The sequence below is a fragment of the Gorilla gorilla genome, chromosome 11, assembly GCF_029281585.2.
Source record: "Gorilla gorilla gorilla isolate KB3781 chromosome 11, NHGRI_mGorGor1-v2.1_pri, whole genome shotgun sequence".
NCBI lineage: Eukaryota > Metazoa > Chordata > Mammalia > Primates > Hominidae > Gorilla > Gorilla gorilla.
In genome coordinates this window covers 114022612-114048139 of record NC_073235.2, presented here as the reverse complement: position 1 = coordinate 114048139, position 25528 = coordinate 114022612, and the positions used below count along the sequence as shown (strand labels likewise).

The 25528-nt window shown below is 34.6% G+C and overlaps 1 protein-coding gene across 6 annotated transcripts in view; it reads left to right on the top strand.

Annotated features, from left to right (window-relative positions):
* Positions 1-25528, top strand: part of ERBB4 (erb-b2 receptor tyrosine kinase 4) — a 1171871-nt gene that overhangs the window by 1108188 nt on the left and 38155 nt on the right. For all 6 annotated transcript variants that reach the window (XM_055379529.2, XM_019022670.4, XM_019022668.4 and 3 more), the window contains 5 exons: positions 8079-8234; positions 10646-10721; positions 14821-14967; positions 17012-17109; positions 18497-18667. In XM_055379529.2, the coding sequence (XP_055235504.1) occupies positions 8079-8234; positions 10646-10721; positions 14821-14967; positions 17012-17109; positions 18497-18667 (648 nt within the window). The remainder of the gene's footprint in view (positions 1-8078; positions 8235-10645; positions 10722-14820; positions 14968-17011; positions 17110-18496; positions 18668-25528) is intronic.

The window sequence follows — 25528 nt, the reverse complement described above, 5'->3', positions numbered from 1 at the left end:
CAGAATTTTGTAAGTCTGTCCAGGAAGTAGCTATTTTTCTTTGCAGCATAGATAGAGCATTGGAGTGTCAATATCCCACGAATGAGGAAGCTGAGACGAATCATCAACAGCCAAAACTTCCAGCTGAATGTCCAGGTCCTAAAGAGGTTTCTGGGCAGCCCACCACAGCATCTCCTACATGCAAGTGTGTATGCACACACACATGCTTACACACACACACACTCAAATATATTATTGGGACTATCTGTGAAAAATAAATTTCAAATAAATAGCAAACCATAATTTTTATTATATATTATTAAAATGACAGAAATTTGGTTGTCCTTAATATTCCAAAATCTAAGTTCTTAAGCTCTGCAACCTAACCAGGCTTCTTGAAGATCATGGCTGCAGTTGGAAGTGTGAGAATTAACCATGCGTGTTAACTCCCTGCAGGCTCAGGACAGCCGTATGAATCTGCTTTTCTTCCTCTGAATAGAATAATAGGAAGAACATTCAGGAACAAGCAGAATGAGAAGCTATTGCAACTAACAGTGCTGGGTAACCAACAGGTGTTTCAATTGGGTGCCTTTGAAGTGGTCAAATTATATTTTTAATAAGATAAATTTGTGCTTATTTATTTTAAAAATACATGGTATCTTATAATAGTGAATGTTTACGTGTTTTCTAAATTTTAAGCCATTGAATCCTCAAGACAACCCTCAGGGTAGATACTATTATTACCCCCATTTAACAAATAAAGAAAGTGAAACACAAATGTTGTATAAATTGACCGAAATCACATAGCTAGTAAGTAGCCAGTGTTTTTGGATTTCAAAATTAGGATGCACTAAGATGATTTTTACTAAAACATATTCACGACTCTCACTAAATATTTTTGAAGGGGGACATCTACTCTACCTCTTTACTGTTCTCTGTGTCTATTATTGGCCCACAATTTAATATTTCAGATAGACATATTTTACAGTTTCATCTATCATGGAATAAAAATTTAAAGCTAGCAGTAACCTCAGAGATCATTTTGGCCAATACATCACTTTTATAGCAGAGGTGAAATGAGTACCTGTGGTCATAAACCTAGTTAACAATATGTCCAAAACTTCTGTTTCACAACACACAGCTCTGTGTTCTTTCTATTCTGCCATGAACCAGCTTCTGCTGGTTAAAAAGGTCACTCAGTTGATTCCATTACTGAGCCTCCTGATATTCCCTTTATGCACTATTTGGATAAAATCGGTTACTTCATCCAAAAAGATCCCTTTCTTTCCTTAAACAGGCTTATATCTTTAGCCCTAACCATAGTAAGCATTATAGTTGGATTCTTTTTCCCCCAGGGATAGAATTGCTTTTAGAAGGAAAGGTAGAAAAAAAGGAGATATTTTCATTTGAAATTAGGTTTCCTGAAGCTTCCTGTTATTATAAAAGCTTCAGGTTATTAGAATGAAAACAGAAAAAAAAATGCTCTCTTGCTAACTCTAGAGATTAATGCTGGAGATTAATGCCTGTGAGAGCTGACTGCAGCTTGAAATTTTTAGCTCCACACATGTATTTGATGAAATTGTCACATGGCCAATATGTGAGAAGCAAATATTTATTGTCAGAAATAGTCCAGTCTCTCTTGACTTCCTTTAGCTTCCGGCAGCTGGGCAAAATACATTTTCACATTGAATTAAAACAAAAATAATAATGCTTTTTGCCAGATTGTTGTGACTCACATATCATAAGATTGAAAAGAAGGTCATGGCTAGGTTTTTGTCAATACCATTATTTGAAAATTAAGTCATTCTCTGTTCTTTTCCATAAGCAGTTTATATGAGTTGATTCTAACCAGAGATTAAAATGTTAAATTCAATTCTAATACAATTTTCCTTGGATTTTATATCAAAGTTCATTTCTGAAAATCAAGCATACAATTTGACTTTCTCTGGTTAGCTTGTATTTACTATGATTACACATTTTAAGAGCTATGAGCAAAACATGAACTAAGTATGCATTCTTTGAAAACTTACTAGGGCTTACAGAGAAGGTATAAAAAATAGTCAGATTATGAATAGTTCAGATAATGGTAAATTCTGAATAGTTTCGGTAAAATCAGACTTGTGGCATTTGGATCATGAAGTAGACAAAATAACCCTAAAATACTTCTTTCAAAAACTCCCCTCCATGGTGTGTAATAAGTGGCAGTTATCTTGGTAGAGAAAATCTATTTTATTAACCCATAGAAAGCATTACTAACCCACAGAAAGCATTCTACAGCACTGAACCTTTTAGATCTATTTTATTCGTGACCTTTATCTTCACTAAATTCTTGAGTCTGTGATGTATTTATAGAGGGCACCAAATCTTTTAATATGTCTCCTAATTTTTCTTTCTTCTTATATGACAGCATCTTCGGGTGAATTATTGTTAAAATAATACTTTGAATAGTAATAATTCTGAAATTGTATTCACACATTAATCATGATGGATAGGTTATAAGTATATGTATCATCATTTGCAAACACTTATTAAACACCCGTTGTGATATATTAGCTGAGGTTCACAGATTTTCTGAAATAGGCAATTAAAGTTAAGGAGGGTAAGTAATTCTTGTGCATTCTAGGATTGTTGATAGCTATCCATGGAGCAGTACTAAAGGTTTTCATGTTCTACACTTACTATATGCCAATTGCTATTTAAGTGCTTTGCATATGCTAATTTACCTCACAACAACCTGCAGGATAGGTGCTGTTATGCCCATTTAGAGACGAGGAGAGGAAGGTGATGACAGAGTAAATAAGTTTCTCAGAGTGACAGGGCTAGAACATGGCAGGGCTGGGGTTTGAAACAGGCAATTGACCACAGAATCTACACTCCTACCCACTCTACCATCTTGCATTCTCTGTGCCCAAAATAAGAACAGTCTCTAGTTTGCACAATTCACATTCCTGTGAACTTACAAAAAGATGCTATAATTTAACTGAGTTTAAAATATAAATTAAAAAATGTCAGTCACTTGCATTATGTCCTGAAAGTCACAGAAACACCAGATAATAGTTTTTTTCTGCCAAAGTACTACTGCCTTTTAAAGCTATATGACTTCAAGTGGCTGGATGCAGTGGCTCATGCCTGTAATCCCAACACTTTGGAAGTCTGAGGCAGGAGGATTGCTTGAGGCCAGGAGGTTGAGGCTGCAGTGAGCCCTGATCATGCCACTGCGCTCCAGCCTGGATGACAGAGCTAGACCTTGTCTCAAAAAAAAACAAAGAAAACAAAACTGTATGACCACTATGTTCATTAATTTCTCCATGTCCACCTAACCCTGTGACCCATTAAGAGAGAAGATAGGCTTAAAAATGTAGACTTTAGAGTTGCCACAGCAAGGGATTCAATCCAACTTCTACCATGCATTAGTTAGATCAGCAGTCCCCAGCCTTTTTGGCACCAGGGACTGTTTTTGTGGGGGCCCGGCAGGGGAGATAGTTTTGGGATGAAACTGTTCTACCTCAAAGCATCAGGCATTAGTTAGATTCTCATAAGGAGTGCACAGTCTAGATCGCTCGCATGCACAGTTCACAATTGGGTTCAGCCTCCTACGAGAATCTAATGCTGCCGCTGCTAATCTGACAGGAGGCAGAGCTCTGGCAGTTATGCTGGCTTGCCTGCCACTCACCTCCTGCTCTGCAGCCCAGTTCCTAACAAACAGGCCACAGACCAGTGCTGCTCCATGGCCCAGGGGTTGGGGATCCCTGATGAGATAACTTGGAGCAAGTAACTTGACCTCGCTTAGCCTTTGTTTTCTCATATTTAAAATACGTCAACAGTGTTCATCTCATAGGATTAAGTTAACCAACCAATGTGGCAACATTTACTTTAATGACCGCTGTGTTCTAAGTACTGGGTCAATGTCAACTGTGGTTGCTGTCAGTATTATTCTTCTCCTAATTTACTCAAGCTGGCCTGACATGGATATGGGAACTGCTAGAGCACAGAGTATGAGGTTTCTTTACCCATGAAACACAGCATCATAATGAATGACCTTTATTTGTTCATCTTGAAACTTCCACGGACTTCATCCAGTTTGTTTTTGTCACTGTTATTTCTAATAATTGTCTGCCACCTTAGTTGCATGACACTCTAATTTGAAGAGTTATTTCATTTTGAAGGAATCTAGCACAGAGTGTGACTCAAATGAGAGCTTCCAGTAAGAAAATCCTATTTAATGACTGTGATGTAGAGAAAACTGTTTTGAGCAATCCATAGATGATTCAACACTCTCAGTGTGTGAAAGTAGGACTAAGGTGGCTTTAGTAAGTAATGATTTGAAAGCATGCATCTGTATAATGATGTTTCATAGTTACAAAACAACCATAAACATGTATTTTGATGGTTTGGTAATGATATAGATACTTATGTTCTTATTGCTTTTAGTGATGGTCAGGTGGGTGAGGGAAACTGTCTAGAGACTGTCACCTAGTTTTTTAAAATTGATTTCTCATTATTTTGAAGAAAGTACCTTTTCTGGAAAAATAGTATTTAGCTTCAGGATAGTCTATCACTTGCTGAGGCTTTGTGTATAGAATTTCAAAGAACTTTCAGAGTTTTTGAAATTTTTCTTGTATTGTAGAGTGTGTCATTAGAGTGTCAGTCTGTGCAGACTGCTATAACAAAATACCATAAACAGAAATTTATTTCTCATAGTTTTGGAGACTGGGAAGTCCCAGATAATGGTGCAAGAAAATTTAGTGGCTAGTTGAGGACCTGATTCCTAGTTGTTCATAGCTCTTATAACCTCACATGCCTGAAGAAGCAACAGATCTCTCGAAGGTCTCTTTTATAAGTTTGCTAATATCATTCATGAGGTTGTATTCTCATGACCTAATCACTTTTCAAAGACCCCACCTCCTAACACCATCACTTTGGGGGCTAGAATTTCAACACATGAACTTGAGGAAGGACATAAAACCATTCAGATCATAGCAGAGTTTTAAATTTTTTGGTGAATGTGCCTTAGTTCCCTATTGGCAAAGTACATATCACTGTTCCTGCATAAGTTTAAGAAATATAACAGTGATATTTTTATTAGAATATTTGGTTCAAGGGATCATTATCCACCTAAATTACAAAAGTCTAAAAACAAAATTGTTCTCAGTGTATTCTCTTTCTTCATCGTTCAAACAAATACTAAGGATGATTATTTTATAAATATTCCTTGATATTATCCTCTTTATAGTATTCCTTCCGGCCTAGTTTAGTTGAAGGTTCAGATACTCTTACACGTAGGAGCAGACGAGTGTTGTAAGTGATGGAAGCAGAACTCCTGGGAAGAAATAGTGAGTGGAGGGATCTTGGAAAATGGGGTCGGATTGCCCTCATTGGGGTACAGTTGGTCTTAGCTACAGAGAATAACTGACCCCCACCCAGTGTGGGGACTAAAGAAAAAAAAATCTGAAAAATGGATGTAGTCCATGGACTGCCAAATTGCAACCTTTATTTTACACTCCCATCACCTTGCTTCTGTATTGTGGCAGTGGCTCCTGCCTTCAGCTACATTGATGTCCAATCCATTCTCTGTACTGACACCAGAGTGGTGTTTTCAAGAATCCAACAATAATCTCTCACTCCCCCCTTTTTTTTTTTTTTTTTTGAGAGTCTCACTCTGTTGCCCAGGCTGGAGTGCAGTGGCGCCATCTTGGCTCACTGCAAGCTCCGCCTCCCAGGTTCACGCCATCCTCCTGCCTCAGCCTCCCGAGTAGCTGGGACTACAGGCGCCCACCACCACACCTGGCTAATTTTTTGTATTTTTAGTAGAGACGGGGTTTTGCCGTGTTAGCCAGGATGGTCTCGATCTCCTGACCTCGTGATCCACCCACCTCGGCCTCCCAAAGTGCCGGTATTACAGGCGTGAGCCACCGTGCCCGGCCTCACTCCCCTTTTTAAAACAACTTCCACATCACCTAATTGTATACTGCATGAAATACAAAAGTCTAAGTACTTTACCATGACATATAAGGGACCCTTCTTGGACCCTGCCTCTTCTTTTGTTTTCAGTTTCACTGCTCACCACTGTCCCTCCCTCATACATTATGCTTTAAAAATACAGAATTGCGTATCTTGGTGCAAGTACGCCATGGTACTGCTACCCCTGTGCTTGTTCTGTTTGCCTGAAGTTTTACCCTCACTCTGTCCAATTGGGAGACATCATTCAACCCTTACTTAGGCCTTGGTACTGCTTTGAAGTCTCTCCTCTCACGCATACTTGCTAGGCTATACTACATAAGGGCCTCAGAATAGAGTTCTCTTTAAATGCCTTGCATGTATCGCATCAGTCCATTCAAGTTTTTATTCCCTATCTGCCCACTTTATTAATTAGCTTCTGTTCTCCTTTAATATACAGACCTTATCTGAATCTTTTTTGTCTTCTCAGTACCTGGCAAAAGTACGTGTTAACCTGTTGCCAACATATATTCCATGTTCTGATATGAAGGTGTTAAGAAAGAGAATAATGAATGTTTCATGAACATTTCTTAAAGGGATAGAATTACTTGGGAAAATATGAAAATATTCTATCTCCAAGGCAATGCATTTATTTGTTTTTTTTTTTTGATCCTTTAAGTCATATAAGGGCTATTTGTTCTCAGATGTACTTTATTATAGGAATTTCTAATTTAATGTACTCAAACACAAAGCACTGTTTAGGAGAGAGGGCAAAAGTCCCATAAATCTCGGTTGTAAGTTGATTTCAGAAAACAGTAATACACACAGTGTCACCCAACTGTTGACTGATTAGACCATATCAGGCAGTATCCCCACTGGTTGTGTTTAATGTGCATTTGTATGGGGTTTGGCTCATGATGCTGTTTGAAGTAATCTTCTCTTTACGCTACACCAGGTATACGGTTCATAATTTTTTGACCTGTGTGATTTATGTGTCTGTTTTCCACAGCTTTTGTTTTGATATTAGAAACCATTAATCCTTCAAAGTCCTACAGTTGTAATGTTAACTGCCAACAGCATTGATTTGCAATTGGCATGAGAGTATGCTTCAACATTTTATAATAATTCTAATCTATTTTTAAATGGTGATCATTTTACCACAAAAATCATCAAATATAGAATTTCCCCTAACACTTCAACAAAAATATATTCACTCTAATCTCGGCCTCAGGTTTATTTCCTTAGTTTTACATAAGTTCTTTCTTTTGTTAAACATATTGTTTAGCAACTCTTAGTTTACCTAGTACTGAAGTACAATTAATCAAGTAATTATTACTCCTCTGGATTATTTTTTCTGAATTTGTATAGATATTAATACATATGTTATATATTGTTATATATGGATGTATTGTGAGGAGAGCCAGCTATGTCTCTTGCTGCTAAACACCAACAAATTTTATTTTTAATTTCCCTCTATGTTTTATAAAGGTAAAATATTAAAGGCTAATTTCAGTGTCATTACAAACTATGTAATTTCACTATGGATTCTCATAATGACTACTGATACCATAGAAGTCTTCTTAAAAATTACAGGTTTGTAAGACTCCTAGGGTATATACTTCATTCTGTGCATAATTAATAAGAATAGTATAATAAATTCTTCAGCCTCCATAGAATCTATAATGGTGATTTTGGCACCATTAAACTTCAAATGAAATATTTCTAAAAATTATGGATAAAGGTATTTGTTTGGATGTGTAGGGGGAAGATGACATGAAGCAGAAGTTATTGAGAAGGAATGATTACAAATATGTGGGTCAATCCAAGCATATGTTAGCTTATTTACTACAACACCTGCACACCTCACTAAAGAAAGAGTTTGCAAAAGGATATCAAGTCACTTGGAAAAATAATGATCTAACATTTAGCTCATGTGAAAGTAATTCTTTTGTCTCATAGGACTTTAGGGAGAAAACACCAAAAGCTGTTTGTAGTTTGCTGTCCCCCAAATCAGGTTTTCTCTAATTTTGAAAATATTCTAGGATTCTGGCTTCACTTAAAAAATTAGGCACTTCCAACTGAAGGCTAAGAAACTTCTTTTTAGAAAAACGGAAAAACCTGGGCATTAGCTGAATATCATTAAGGAACTTGATATTTTTCAGGGAATGATGTACCTGGAAGAAAGACGACTCGTTCATCGGGATTTGGCAGCCCGTAATGTCTTAGTGAAATCTCCAAACCATGTGAAAATCACAGATTTTGGGCTAGCCAGACTCTTGGAAGGAGATGAAAAAGAGTACAATGCTGATGGAGGAAAGGTGGGTATCTTTTTGAGAGCAATCTTGCTTGAAAATATAGTATAATATCCTTTTATCTCCTTATATTTTATACAAGAAACCAATAAGCCTGAAGCTTAGGAGATTATTAAGCCTTGGTTCTACCATTTGCCTCTTCTCCTGCCCCGGGTATACATATATGTGTGTGTATATATATGATATATATATACACACACATATATGTACCATATAGTACCAGCTTCCGTTTCTCAAAAGTAGCTAAAAGAAGATGATGCATGTCTGTACCCAGGTGACCTTCATGTTAGGTCCAGTGATGGGAAGTGGGTGGATCCTTAGGGCTTCTAGAAATTAAACTTTAACACATAGCTGTAGAAATTGTCCCACTGATCTAAAGACCATAGCACTAACTCTTATAAAGAACATAGATTCTCTCTCATAGATTAAAGTTTAGGTACTACAAAGAACCCTGAACAGAGCCACTGCCTCGTCTACCTTTTCTGACCCTCTAGTCTCAGCCTCTGCCTGACAGTGGAGTTCCTGACTCTTTCACCCACTATATGGCTTCAATCCATGCCTTAGTCCCATGTCTTGTATTTCCTCATTAACCCTCTCTTTAGCTTGACTTTCTTGGCCAAACTATTAGGACTAGACTTCATATGGAGGTCCCTCTAGCTTCACCTGGTGAAACCTAAGGTCAGGCAGCCCAAATGCAATCTTAGCCTATGGTGACCTATAAGCTTACACTAACAACAACAACAAAAAACCCAGTTATTCTCATGTCATATAAATATATTTATTATATGCCTTATTTATCATATGGGCCATCCAAATATATATGATAAATATTTTGCAATGATAGGTTTCCAAATGCTTAACTTTATCACAAGGCAAAATAACACAAAAAATTTTAAAACTACCCTATTTTGCCTGTTTACTACCAAATTGCAGTAGTCTGAGACCACGGCATTGAAATTCACTCTAAGACTGCACAGAAGTTGAAGTCTATAAATCACATGGCTTCACTTGTCTTGAGAACATAAGATTTGAGACATAAGATTTGTCTAAAGCAAGATTCATTATAGCTTTAAATGCTTGGTAACTATTAAGTCTTTATCAAGCTACCTGTGATTTAAACTTACTTCTTTAACACAATGTCCGTAGTCCATAAAGTCTGCTAACTCCTTGCCCATAGGGAAATTATTTTCAATGTGTCTTCTGTTCCCTTTCACTGAATACCATGATTCTGTCATAGAGTTACCTTGGTGTCACCTTGGTGAGCAGCCAACCTCATGATTTCAAAGGCCTATTTAGTTTTAAGCTTTCAACTGCAAAGTAGAAGTGTTTATCTTTATTCCATAGAATCTAATTATATTCCCAGCTATATAATGCTGCCCTTCATAGTTGAAACTCATTCTGCTGACCCATCATCAGCAGGATATGTGGGTTGAGTTGTTTTTCTTGTAGTGATGATAGATTTGTGCTGATCCTTTCACATTCTTTTATATAGTTCCTATTTTGAAAATGGTACATATTTTCAATACTGGCTAACCAAGATGAGAGGGGTCATTTGAAGCTGGAAAACAAAGCAAGGCTAACTTTGGAATTCATGATTTTAGGTCTTTTAGTGGCCAAATTATATGAGAGGAGAAGGGAGGGGGCAAGTATAGAAAGAGTCCATTGTACTGGTGGCCCAAAATTTGTCTGAGGGTGAAAAAGGATAACTGAAAGTATAACAAATCTCATTTTTTGAGAAAAAACTATAAACACATTTTTAGAAGCATGTGTATTAGATGTTTAGATTTAATATTATAAATCATAATATTTACTAGCAACTTAATTACTGAATGTTAATTAAGAACTATAGAAAGTTATCCCCACTTAATTATTTTTACCTTTAATTGTTTATAAAGCTTTTTTTAAAAAAAATAAGTATGACCGAGCAGGGTAGCTCACGTATGTAATCCCAGCATTTTGGGAGGTCAAAGCGGGCAGATCACTTGAGCTCAGGAGTTCTAGGCTAGCCTGGGCAACATGATGATCATCTCTAAAAAAATGCAAAAATTAGCCAGGCATGGTGGCGCACCCCTATGGTCCTGGCTACTCAGAGGCTAAGGTGGGAGGATCACTTGAGCCTGGTAGGCAGAGATTGCAGTGAGCTGAGATTGTGCCATTGCACTCTAGCCTGGGTGACAGAGTGAGACCCTGTCTCAAAAAATAAATAAAATAAAAAATGAATAAGTATAGTACATCTTTAGATTAATTCACTTTATGTATTTTATAAATTAACATATATTTATAGTTATAGTTATATCTATACACACATAATAAAAAAAATATGATTAAGGCCAGCCCAGAGACTCACATTTAGGAAATACATATAGAAATGAATTTTTAATGTAATTTTAAAACTTTTACTTCTTACTTCTCTATAGATGCCAATTAAATGGATGGCTCTGGAGTGTATACATTACAGGAAATTCACCCATCAGAGTGACGTTTGGAGCTATGGTAAATAAATCTTCTTTGCGAATTAAAGCTTGTAAAGCAAAAATACATATGTTAAGTTCATGTGAAATATCTTAAGCTAAATTATTTTGTTGTGTTATAAATACCTATTGATAAGCCTAATTTCCTAAAGGAGTTAGCTCTTTGCTTTCTCAATGAAAAAAAAAAAACCAAAATATTTTATTTTATTTTATTTTATTTTAAGTTCTGGGATACACATGCAGAACCTGCAGGTTTGTTGCATAGGTATACATGTGGCATGGTGGTTTGCTGTACCTATCAACCCGTCATCTAGGTTTTAAGCCCCGCATGCATTAGGTATTTGTCCCAATGCTCTCCCTCCCCTTGCCCTCCATCCACCGACAGGCCCCGATGTGTGATGTTCTCCTCCCTGTGTCCATGTGTTCTCATTGAAGAACAACAAAATATTCTAAATAGCATTGCTATCTGCCTTTTTCTGTTTTTTTTTTTCCTGGTTTATTACAATGTAATATACTAATATTTCTGCTAAGATGTTTTCCATGAGCTGTGGTTTTGTAGGAACTTGCCTGATCATTTTGACAGAAAAAAAAAATCGGCCAATTTTAGTTTAGGGACAATTTCATAGAATTTCATGGTGTTAATTTTAAGCAACTTTCAAAAACATAACTCTGAATACAGTAAATATTCAAACAAAAACAAAACCAACTTTTTTGTGGGTTTCTTGCATGTGAGAATTTATGTTCTATAGTAGAAAACAGATTATTGTCATAACAAAGAAAAATTACTGACAGCAGTAAGTTAGAGCAATGAACATGGTAAAAGATTGCTAATTACAACATTAATTTAATTACAACATTAATTTTAATTTACAAACTACTTGTGGAGTTACAGAAATATTACAGAGTGAATAATATGAACTGGAAAAGAGTGATATTTATAATTAGAACATTTATTTTATTGTGTTTAACTTAATTGTTAAGATGAGCTATTTAGCATCTGTCTGGCTACTTAAAATTTCAGTAAGTCCGGTAATACCAAGAAGGAGTGAATACGTTTCTAAGTTTAAATATATCATATAAAATTAGCATTTCTTACAAATAAAAAGCATAATGCCCATTTCAATAAAAGGGTGGTGGTGAGATTTAAATGTATGGTACAATTTATTTTACTCAAACTTAAGCTTAAAAAAAAGTTTTACCTTTTTTGCATTGTTGGAAAAAAAAGATATAAACCATTCAATCACTGAAGCACTTACAATTCTTATCTAGGAAAAAATTAACTATCTTTAAAAAAGTATTTAAGACATTTCAATCAAGTGGGTTATTCCTTCCACATATGTATGCCATAGGAGGTGGTAAAATTTTCATGAAGGTTTCATGTGTTTATTTTACTCAGCTTAGAAATAGAAAATGTCGTGTGTCTGAGGTATAGACAAATGTAGTGCAAATGCTTGACAAAACTTACTTGCTAAACTATTGTAAGAAGTGTATAGAAAAACATCTTTTGCATGTATTCTATGATAACTTTATATATTATACAGATTAGCATGTTGATTGATTAGCATTTATACATTACATGATATAGATAGGTTTATAGAATATACATTATGTCGGATTTATGTATTATATCATATGGTATATTTTATATACGTATATACTTTTTTCTTTTTCTTTCTACTTACAATTCCCTGAATCAAATATGGCAGTCTCCTGAAGGCAAATTTAAATTAGCTCAAGATATATATAAACTTGGCAGAACAGTCATATTTTTAATAGTAAAATTTGTCTTTTGGGGAAAATCTTGTTACTCAGGCTGTAACATTTTTCTTCATGTTGAGTTGCAAAATCCCCGGAACTGTTCAGCAAAAATAAATAAATAGATAGGTAGTACTCTGTTTTGAAACACAGCCCAGGTCATCAACCCATATTCATAAGGCATTTAAAAAATGTTGTGATATATCATAGTTGATTGCAAAAGGCGTAAAAGGCAGAGAAAGTTGCATAACCTTGTTTACAGTGCACCTTTATGGAAAATTCTCACTAGGTGCATTTTTATTTTTACAAAATAAGCACTGGCTGTGATATACATCTTAAGATAAAGGAATTGCAAGTAAAATTTGAGGATGTTTTGTTTTAGCTTTCCTGAGATTGTTCTTTTGCATGAAACCATCCTTTTCTAACCCTATCTATCTATCTTGTCATCACCTTTACAAGGATATAATTGGATTATTATCAGAAGAAGTAGAGTTTTTTATATTTTGGCTTTTGTTTTTGTATTTATATGTTGCTGTTTATTATATTTTCTATTATTTTGATTTACAGTTGCTTTGTATCTTGCTTATGTTGGGAGTTCTGCTAGAAATGTGAGAGTATCTACTCTATCTTTTATAACTACCTACCTAAGTTAATAAAGTGTTCTCCTTAAATATATATTCTAGGCCCCGCACGGTGTCTCGTGCTTGTAATCCTAGCATTTAGGGAGGCCGATGTGGGCAGATGGCTCAAACCCAGGAGTTTGAGACCAGCCTGGGCAACATGCTGAAACTCTTTATCTACTAAAAAATGCAAAAATCAGCCAGGCATGGTGGCTCATGCCTGTAGTCCCAGCTACTCAGGAAGCTGAGGTGAAAAGATCATGTGAGCCTGGGGAAGTTGAGGGTGCAGTGAGCTGTGATCATGCCTCTTCATTCCATTCTGAGTGACAGATTGAGACCCTGTCTAAAATATAAACTAGATAATTCTAAAATATAAAATATTCTAAATATAAAATATTCTAAAATATATATATATATTCTGTAAGTATGAGTATCTAGAGATGAACAGTCATCCACTTAACTTGTTGCAGCCTGCCTCATAGAAAATTTTTATGATAGATTTTAGGAGCTACTCCTTAATATACAAAATTAAAGATGTAATAACAATCAGTCAATTAAATTGTCACTAGGTCCGTGTTAACAATATGCCTAAAATCCTAAGATGTAAATATTAACCAAAAAAATCAGGTAATAGTTAATATTCTATTATAAAGAATAATTTTAAGTTCCACATAGTTTCATATTTTAAGCTTTGTATTTTTGTTATCAGTCAATGATAACTGTTATAAACTAAAAAATACTTCAGCCTGAGTAAATAATTCATTACAGATGGCAATAGGAAAGAAAACATAGCTCTAATTAATGGATTTTATACTGAAAGATGACTGTATATACACATCAATCAAAATTCACTTTGTAATATTATTGTGCCCAGCTAGCCATTTCTGAACTTAAAAATCTTTATCCCTAAGAAAATATTATCTTAAATTATATGATCATTACATTACAAAAAAGATATTTAGTGTATATATTATTGCTGAAATCAGAACCATCATTATCACCAAAACTGGCTGTTTGCATGCTACCATTTAGGGTATTTGCTTTTGCAGAGAAAATCAATGTCCCAGTGATTCAAGAAAGCCATTTTATTACCTAAAGAATAAACTACTTTCTATCCCCTTCACAATTTTGTTGGTGACTACTTCACATGTACTATGTATTACGTATGGAACATTCCTCTCTCAGGCTCTCATATGTGCTAAAGAAGTCTATGTTTTATTCAACTGTTTTCTTTGTGTAAGTTAGAGAGAGTCACAATTCTTTATTGTAACATAAGGTAATTATTCTGGAAGCCTTTTATAGCAAAGATGCTAATCTTAAAATTAGTCAATATCTTATTTTACTGGCAAAAGCATATTTATTGGTACTGAATACATATGTATATATAGTAGATGAATTGTTTTATGGACTGTAACGTTGTATAGTGAAATATAACTTGGATCAGCAAACATTAGTGTTACCTATAGGCAGAAATGGGGAACAGATTCTATATGCTGACATCCACTGTAAATTGTCTCTTCTATCCATTAGAAATTCCAAGACAATAATAAGAAAATTCTCCCACAAAGATTTTGACATTGGGGTTCTCATAATGGATGCAGGAATTTGTGGAGCTTTTTTTTTTTTAATTGATTGGTGTTTGGGTTGACCTGTAAGGAGTATTCTTTCTTTTACTATTGGTATAGTGCTGGTTTGTTCAAAATATGTTGTTAATATGCTTAAGTAAGAATTTTTTCTCCAATATAGGAGTTACTATATGGGAACTGATGACCTTTGGAGGAAAACCCTATGATGGAATTCCAACGCGAGAAATCCCTGATTTATTAGAGAAAGGAGAACGTTTGCCTCAGCCGCCCATCTGCACTATTGACGTTTACATGGTCATGGTCAAATGTAAGACTGCAAAATAATGTTATCACCATCATCATTCTTAGTAAAGTAATAGCACAGGTTACTCAATCTGTACAACATTTCTCTGTATTGAAAAATACGACAGTTCAAAAACAATTATGAAGGGAACATATGAACGCCTCTTTGTTGTGACTATTATTAATATAAAGTAATACTCTTCCATGCTATGAAGTCAAAATTATGACTCTTTTATTCTCCTAATCTCCATGACAGTCAAATTGCCTGTCGTAAAGAGAGGTAATTAGTCACAATAATGTTATTACTTAACATTACTAACATGAATGTTAGTAATAACATTAGTGACCTTTATGGAAAAATATCAGGCTACATAAATGATCTAAACATGAAGGAAAAAAGCTTGAAACTGGCAGTTTTAAAAATTAATTTAATAGAAATAGGTCTACTGGTTTTAGTCAGGAGCAAATTAGCAGGACAAGGTGGGAAGTGGGAAGAAATGAATCTATAGTGAGCTAAAAAGATTATAAATGTTTACTTTTTTCAATTTGATCATTTGTTTACATCACACTCTTACTTTTCTTTTTTCTTCCTATGTCCCAGACACATATGTATTATAAATGTGTTTTTGAAGCACAGGCCCTTAATTTAAATAGAACCGAGGAAGTCTCTGGAGTTTCTGGCTTAATTTAAGTGAGATTAACATGCAGCAATCTCTCTTGTATAATCTAAGGCTTTCCCCTTCTGATTTACACGGGGTTAGCAAAGAAACAAACTTGTGAAGGTGAATAAGCATCTTATTAATAAGAGACTTTGGACCCAGGTCTACTCAGATTTATATTCATGACATGTGTGATACATTCTGACAGTGAGGGAGGAAATAAAAAATGTTCTTTGCAGTTCAGGTCAGCCTGCCCTTTTCACTAAGCATAGTTCTATTTACTCAATATTTAGTTGGAGAGAAACTGATACCTCAACTGTGGTTAACCTTTTTTGGCTTCAATAGTTTCAGAAACACCTGAATAGTTTCAGAAACACCTGTTTTCTCATTAGCATCTTGGCATTAGCAAGCATTTTTTCAAATGAATGCTATAGAATACAGAGCATTTGAGATTTGTTTGGGGAGAAAAAAAAGCAGATGACATTAATGATACATAAAATGACACCCAAAAAATTCCCAGAATAGGAATAAAAACTGAACTCCCGGAAAAGGAAGGAACAAGCTTTACAGCCTTATTCTATTAAATATTGTTTGGTAGACATCTATGGAAGAAAGTTTAAAAACATGCATGTCTTATATAATTTAATCCTGTAACTAGCATAGGAAATGATTTAAACTCGTCAGAATTTAGCTCTGATGAAATTATGTAAAACGAAGGAAACAACACTTTCCCTAATAGAGAATTTTACCTTTCTTTCGGGGTTTTAATACCTAAGAAGAGGATAATTTGGCAAGAAAATCAAGGAAAGCTTGGTACTTTTATTCTTGTCATCTCATTAGCTAAACAGAGCCTGTAGAGATAAGGTCTGCTTTATCTAGACTCCCAGCTAAATAAGAATACATACCTTGAAAATTGCTGATAGTATTTTTATACTAGACAAGCTAGTACTAAGATAAGCTAATGTCTATTGCTGAACAGGCATTACCAATCACTTTGCATTAGTTTTTTTTTTTTTTTTTTTTTTTGTCCACCAGGACAAATGTAGCACAAGAAAGTTGCTTTTAATTCCTCTTTTCCCCTTTGTACCAGTGTAAGCATTGTAACCAAATCTTTTCTCCTATGTCACTCCTAATACAAAATAATAACTTATATTGCAGTCACATCTATACGCATCAGAGAAAAAATTTATCTTTTGTTTTACAGTACATTACATTTAGTTATGAATATCAACAAAGAGACCGATAAAGCCTTACCAATTGAGTCGTTTCTTTCACTAGCTTTCTTTCTTTTTCAGATCATTATGATTAAAACAACATTTTTCAAACTTTTGCTCATATTTTCACAAAATTTAAATTTCAACTCCTTTCTAGTTATGAATATAGTGACATTTTCACTGTGTAAATTTCCAGGTTGGATGATTGATGCTGACAGTAGACCTAAATTTAAGGAACTGGCTGCTGAGTTTTCAAGGATGGCTCGAGACCCTCAAAGATACCTAGTTATTCAGGTGAGTACATTTGACTTATGCCTTTAAGACTAGGCCAATGGCAAACTCACTGCAAAATGAGTAGTATCAGGACTTTGGAACTGTGGAAAGCACCACAAACATGTTGATTAATTAAGCAGAATTATCATGTGAAATGACTTATGGAAAAGAGCTTTTTATTTCATGTCAGATCCACCTTTTAGCACCTTCCCTTAGTATTCAAGTGGCTCTGCTACTGAACAGACAATTATGATTATACATATACATAAAAAGGTCTTAATCCTCAGACACTTATTTTAGCACCTTGATTTTATTAACATTATGTGTAAGTCATGTTCATTAGTATAATTTTCTTTTTTCAGAACAAAAGGAAGACAGATTTTTGTTTTAATCTTGCCCATGCTTGAAGACAGTGAATCAAAAGTTTCAGTATATTATTTAATTTCCCCAAAAATATTTTAAAATATGTTTTGTTTTATTTGGAGAGATATGCAGTATCTAAGCAATAACTCAATTCAAATGAATTGATGCACATTTTAATCAACCAAAGAAATATTTTATATTTAACACTAGAAAAATAGATAGACTTGGATAATTAAAAAATAATAATATATTTCTCTATGATTATTTTCACCTAAACTCTAAACAAATGGGCCTTGGACAAGAGTGTATTATGTTTCCTCAGTAGAGCAAGGTAGCCTTTATTTTCATATCGACAGTCTGACATAAAGATAAAAGCTAGGTTTTAGAAGATACTTATTTCCATTTATTTTTTCCCCAAAATTAGTTTTCATGAACTGAAATTGTTTCCAAAAATTATGTAACCTTAAAAATATAGGAAAATTATTTAAGAAATAAACGAGGTGAGGAAGAGCATAACAAAGGTTTTGATGTCTTTCTTGTACTCCTTTACTCTATTTGCCACTTGCACTGTGAGTTTTGAATGCCCCTACTTTGATAATGTAGCCAGTATACTATAAAGTATAGACCCTATGGTCCTGATAATCCTACAGCATCAAACCAACCAGATAAAATAAACATTGATAAATTGATCACCTTTTATTGTTTATTCTTAAAGTTGCAACCCATACACTATCTGGGCAATGAACAATTATTTTCAGACCTGAAATTGATTTTACCTCCCTAAAAACATCTTTTGATTTTGCTTTATTATTCTCTAATGGCATTTATCATATTCTCCTTGTATAAAGTTTGTTTACCTGGCCCTATCATTTCTAAGCATGTTATAGGTTTCTTAATGGCCGGTGGTTGTGCTAAAGACTTGTTTTTTTAAAATGTGTGTATGAATTTTTCAACCATTTGTTATGATATTACATAAATTTATTGCAGAGACCACATATTTAAGATAAGAAAGAATCATATTTGTGTCTGATGGGCAATCTTTTAGGGTGATGATCGTATGAAGCTTCCCAGTCCAAATGACAGCAAGTTCTTTCAGAATCTCTTGGATGAAGAGGATTTGGAAGATATGATGGATGCTGAGGAGTACTTGGTCCCTCAGGCTTTCAACATCCCACCTCCCATCTATACTTCCAGAGCAAGAATTGACTCGAATAGGGTAAGAAATAATTATATACACATATCATATTATTTCTGAGATATAAAATCATGTAATAGTTCATAAGCACTAACATTTCAAAATAATTTTATAGCTCAAATCAATGTGATGCCTAGATTAAAAATATACCATACCCACAAAAGATGTGCCAATCTTGCTATATATAGTTAATTTTGGAAGACAAGCATGGACAATACAACATGTACTCTGAAATACCTTCAAGATTTCAGAAGCAAAACATTTTCCACATTTTCCTCATCTTAATTTATTTAAAACAAATCTTAACTTTAAAAAACAATTCCAACTAATAAAACCATTATGTGTATATAAATAAATGAAAATTCCTACCAAGTAGGCTTTCTACTTTTCTTTCTTAAAAAGATATTATGATGTATTAGTCAAGAAGTAATAAAAGTATAAATCTCTTTCACTTATTTAAGAAAAATTAAATATTTTCTGTCAAGTTGAAGTAGAAACACAGAAAACCGTGCAGTCCTTTGAACCTAATCATATCGAAAAGGCTGCTGAGAAGGAGATTTTTGTTTTTAAGAAGTAGATTTAAGTAAGAAGTTTCTGAAAACACTTTACATTTTAAATGTTAAACCTACTCTATATGAATTCCATTCTTTCTTTGAAAGCTGTCAAATCCATGCATTTATTTTTATAAATTCATTCCTCATACATTCAACATATATTGAGTACCACTGTATGTGAAGCATTAGTATACATTTAAGACTCAAAGAATTTTGATACAACTTCTGCTTTCAAGAAGTGAAAACCTTAATCAAAGAATCATACAGATAGAGGGACTGCATAATAAGTGCTGTAATCCAGTATTCACTGACCAGTACGGAGCATGAAGAAGTAGTAAATTTGTGTCTGTAATCAATTTCTCCCATTGATAAGATATAAACATGATGCTTAATGTTTTCTAGAAGATAATTCTTTTCTCTTAATCTCCTTCTTTATCTAAGAACATTATCATAGCTAGTAGAACCGACAGCATCCGATTTCTCTTGACCATAGCCATAAGAATATTTTCAACTTGCTGCTCATTATCTAACATAATTTGCTTTATTTCATATTGATTGTAATAAGTAATATTCCCCTGGTGTTTACTATTCAACACATACATGTTAACCTCCTTAATCCTTAAACAAACTTCATGAAGTTCTATTATTATCATCCCCTTCTTTCAAAGGAAGAAACTTGCCACAGAGGAGTCAGGTGATATGACTGGTGTCACACAGCTAGTCAGTGGAAGAGAGGAATAATGTAATCTAGATATCTGCCTACTACACTGTAGGTTTGCCTCAAAGTTACTGAAGCATGTTATTTCCATGATGTGATTAGAGTCTGGGACTTGTCTTGTTTGGGAAATTTCCCAGGTGGTTTTCTTATAAAATGCATCTCAAATCTGCTCTACACCTTTTACTCAACTACCTCCATTTAGAAGATCTGATATGGAAAGAGACAAAGATGGAGACCTCAATTATTTTTTCTTTTCTATTAAAAAATATTATAGTACAAACTGAAAACTTTTTCACATGCCCAATGGGGAGTAGATAACTACAAGTTTTAAAAATTAGATCAATGGATAGGTAATGAATAATCAGTCTTTTGCTTGTGAGAGGGGAAGAAAGCGGTTAAGGTGTGTATAAAGGAGGCTCTCTGTACACTTTGCAAAATGATCAAATTATATACCCTTGTATTTATAATTTTAAGTGACAAATTCATTACTTCTGGTTACAACAGTGAAATTTCAAAAAAAATAGTTTTTCTTTCTTAGCTTGTAATGCTATAAATCTTTTTCTTTTTATAAGAATTCTTACATTTCAGCTTTTCGTTCATTTTAATTTATAATTCTCAGTGCAAGAAATTCTTAATAAAGGTGTGAGCTAGCTAGATAGAATTATTGAGACAAAGTCTAAATCACCCGTGGACTTATTTGACCTTTAGCCATCATTTCTTATTCCACATTATAAAACAATGTTACCTGTAGATTTCTTTTTACTTTTTCAGTCCTTGGAAAAGAAATTGTGCTTAAATATCATTTTGTGTTCAGGCATTTAAAAAGCTTTATTTGTCACCTATATTGTCCTAATAGTTTTCAGTCTGGCTTTACATAACTTTTACGGAAATTTCTAATATGTACAAATGCCATGTTCCTCCTTTCTTTCCTACATGGCTGAATTAGAAAACAAATTACTTCCATTTTAAGTTTGGTGGCTAAATAACGTGCTAAGGGAGCATCTTAAAAGTGAATTTTGATCAAATATTTCTTAAGCATATGTGATAGACTTTGAAACCAAAAAAAAAAAAATAATGCATTTTGAAAATATAGGCTCCTCTGCGCACTAATTAAGAAACTTTAGGTAATGTTCTGAATATCTCTATGACTTTGTTTCCTCATTTTCTAAATGCAATATTGCCTATCTTATATGAGTGTTAGGCAATTAACTTTAAAAAATTGCAGAGTATTTATAATGCCAGGTAAACCAATTACTCTACTTTTAGAATCATCAATTTCACTTTTCATTTTTACCATTTCCATTTTTACCTTTTTCCTTGTCAATATCATATATCATAAATAATCACACTTTCTTATAAGGTGCTCTACCCACTATCTATGAAAAGCTTGTTGATGCAATTACTGCTTGGCCAGGAAATTATTTCTGCTGATGTGTTCTAATATCAAATAAAGACAGAAGTAATTTTTTATAGTGCTTTTGATTTTTTCAATTCCACAAATATTTTGATAAATTACAACTTTAAAGCAATGAATCAATTCAAAATACAATGTTTATATTTGTCCAGAAAGTTGATGAATACAAATTTAAGTCATGCTAGAAAACACTTACCTAATTTACAGGTGCTGTTACTATTGTTAGATATACTTTTAATATTACCTTAAATTTTTTTCTTTTTTGAGACAGGATCTCACTCTGTCACCCAGGCTGGAGTGCAGTAGCACGATCTCGGCTCAGTGCAACCTCCTCATGCCACCCTGCCCAGCTAATTTTTTAAATTTTTTTGTAGAGACAGGGTTTCCTTATGTTGCCAAGGCTACTCTTGAACTCCAGAGCTCAAGCAATCCACCCACCGTGGCCTCCCAAAGTGCTGAGATTACAAGTGTGAGCCACCATACCTGGCCTCAAATCTTTTTAAGCAATAATACACCAAAAGCTATTACTCTAGCGTGATGTAAAAATGGGAGAAAATGAGAAGCTATTTAACTTCTGCAAACAGTGCTCTATATCTGTAAAATGGGGATTTAAAAATTTTCTCACGGAATATTATGAAGATTAGCTTTTTAGTGTATGCATGCACGTTACCTATTAATGGACCTGGAATAGATGCTCCAATAGTGTGGAAATAAATGAATATTAACCAAATGAAAAAAGCAAAGAGTATTTATTCAGAGACTGCTATAGCAAGAAAGTCAGCTCCATCAGTTACATTTTGGCAGAGACTTAAAGGCCCGCAGAGGAGTGGGAAAGCTGTGTAGGGGGGGGAAAAAAAAAAAGGAAGGCTTCATCTATGCCCTCGTTAGAGACTGTTGGCCTGGGGAAGCTATAGGCAGGATAACTAGAAGCCATTGGTTAGAGGTGCATGTTTGACTTTTTTCTGTTGCTCTGAAGTTGGAAGCAAGGACAAAAATTAGGAAAGCTGCCAGTTATTAATCAATTCTGGTCATTTGGAGCTGATTGTTATACAAGTAATTGTTTAGCTTCCTGGGTTGTTACTAGAGATAGCAATCTGACTTCCTGCAAATCTGATTTACAAAAGGCTGGTTTGCTGGGCTGTTTATTGTAGATAAGGAGGTTTGCTTCCCAATTTGTTTCTATTTTTACATATGGTCAGGCCATTGTCCCTTTGTATATTCAATCTATTGGATTTAGTTTCCATTGCGGCCTTCTTTTCTCTAGATATTTAAACACATGCTGCCTAATATTTTCGATTACATGTTCAGCATAATTTAAAAATTCTCCATAGGTTTTTTTTTTTTCTTTTTTGTTACAATGGCTAAGTTTGGTCTTTTGAGTTACCTAGAATTATATTTTTTTGATATAACAAATTGTATATTAAATGAAATAGGAATGAATAAAAATAGTGAATAAACTGATGTGGCTGAAGATAGTTTAGCTTTAGTGATATTAGAAAATTTAATTTAATGTAAAAGCTTCCATGTATTTTTATAGAGGAAGACATAGCATTTGTAAGAAATAGTTTTAAGATTAAATGCTCCACCTCTGTCAAAACATATCAGCTAACTCTTAATTATCTCAGCCAGTGGAAGACAGAGAAATTGTAGCTACTCCACATTAGTGAAGTGAGTAACCCGTAATGGATTTATCATCACAATCTAACTTCTTTTTCACTTCTTTTCTATCTGCTAAGAAGTAACTCTGTTAAATAGATTTATTTGCATTTTCCTCTTACTCTTACATGCTTTCTCCCAGAATAGATATATAAATAAACTGAAAAATAAAATGTAAGCAGAAGTGAAGAATGAAGAAAATTAAAGAAGTTTGGTATCTCAAAAATTTGATCAATTTCTAAGTCATTGAATGTACGTTGAGTATCTTGACTGCTAAAAATATGATTCTATATACTTTATTTTACACCATATCACTTTGCTCTCAGATTAGATTTCATAACTTTAATATAGATATTTATTTTTATAAGGTTACCACACACACTGAAATTAGCCATGAGATTTTTATAAATTTAGCTCCAACTCCTGCATAAAAAGAAAGAAATGCAAGCAAATCTTTGGTCTCTCCTATAAGATTTATTATATTTTGCTATATGTTTCCTTATGATGCATAAACCAGTAGAAGTTTGATAAACCAGTAGAAGTTTGAGCAAAATGATAATGCAGACACAATGATGTCATTCTCAATAATGACATTTGAAAATGTAAGTTTCAATGGGATTTGCCTTAGTATTTCAATAAATCAAAATCCTGTCCCTTTATGAAATAATAAACATAGTAATAATAATATCAGCTAAAACTTACTGAATGCTCACTATAACCCAATTACTATGCTAAGTGATTTAAATTAAATATCTCACTTTTATTTCACAAAGCCCTAGGAGGTAACTACTACTGCCAGTCCAATTTTAAGAGTTTAAAAAAATAATTGAGCCATGGACAGTTTACGTAACTTACAAATGATAAGAAAAAGAGCTAGAAATCGAGTCTGGATTTCAGTTGTCCCACACAAAGGCCATATTTCTGAGCTAACAGAGGGGATGGAGGAGGGAGACTTCTCATTTCAAGTTACTATTAAACATCTTGCTACTGAAGGACCCTAAAACTTTTCATTCACTTTATGGTAATCTGGATAAAAAAACTAAATTGAAAGTCAGAAATCTCACATTCTGGAACCAAATCGATGAAGCTTTAACCTCAGTTATGTTTTAAAATATTGCCTGATTATATCTCATGCATTAAAATTGTATTTTCTTTCTTTTCTTTTTTTTTTTTTAATTGAGACTGTGTCTTGGCTCTGTCACCCAGGCTGGAGTGCAGTGATGCAATCTCAGCTTACTGCAACCTCTGCCTCCCAGGTTCAAGCAATCCTCCTGCCTTAGCCTCCCAAGTAGCTGGAACTAAGGCATGCACCACCATGCCTGGCTAATTTTTGTATTTTTAGTAGAGACAGGGTTTCACCTGTTGGCCAGGCTGGTCTCGAATTTCTGACCTCAAGTGATTCGCCCGCCTCAGCCTCCCAAAGTGTTGAGATATAGGCGTGAGCCACCACGCCAGGTCACGCTGTATTTTCTTCTAACAAACATTTCATCAGAAAATGATCAAAAACATTTTGGCTTACCTCTGATTGATAGAGGTAGGAGGCAGACAAAGGCCTAGGCAGAAAGGGAAGGGTCCCCAGAGAGTCTCCAACTCGCCCCCACAAGTGTTTACACCAGATATTTTGTGCAGATAAGGAAGCCTGCATGGGGTGCTTGCCTGGGCGTGCCCGCAGTGGACTGGAAGCCCACATGCACTGGGGGAATGGGGTGGAACCACCAGGAATTTGTGCCTTATCCAGGGGAGGAGCCTGGCCTCTTTATCTCGTGTGTGGTGGTGCTAGTATTCAATTTGAGGGAGGTGGAAACCTGCTTGCAGGACCCCCTCTCTTTGCTGAGAGCTTTCTTTTTCACTTAATACATTCCACCTTCCTCACCCTTCAATGTGTCCGCATGCCTAATTCTTCATGGTCGTCAAACCAAAACCCAGATTAGCTGAGCTAAGGAGCAAAAAAATCCTGCATCACCTCTATGCATAACTTTTTTCCTTATGTGATTGAACATAGAAGAGAAAACCCTATGGACAAAAGTTAAGGAAGTATCTCATAGCTAAATGATATAGTGCGAGAATTTTGTGATGATATGACAAGGTTACTGTGGTTGCAATTTACCAAGGATCAACATCACTTCTAACAACGGCTGCTACTTGATGATAAATGATTGTAGTCTCAGGATATTGGCTTGACATGATGGTATCTTTGACGTGATGCTTGAGGGTTTTTGTTTATTTGTTTGTTTTTATTAAGACAAAAGAAGGGGCTCTTCTTCTTAAGCTCCTCCCTATGACAAGGGCTTTTGTTTGTTTGTTTTTGGTTTTTTTATTTTTTTCTATCAATGTGTGTGTGTGTGTGTGTGTGTGTGTGTGTGTGTGTTTTAAGACAGGGTCTCTCTCTGTCCCCAAGCCAGAGTGCAGTGGCACAGTCATGGTTCACTGCAGTCTTGACCTCCTGGGCTCAAGTGATCCTTCTGCCTCAGCCTCCTGAATAGCTAAGACTATAGTTGTGTACTGCCATGCCCGGGTAATTTAAAAAAACATTTTTTTGT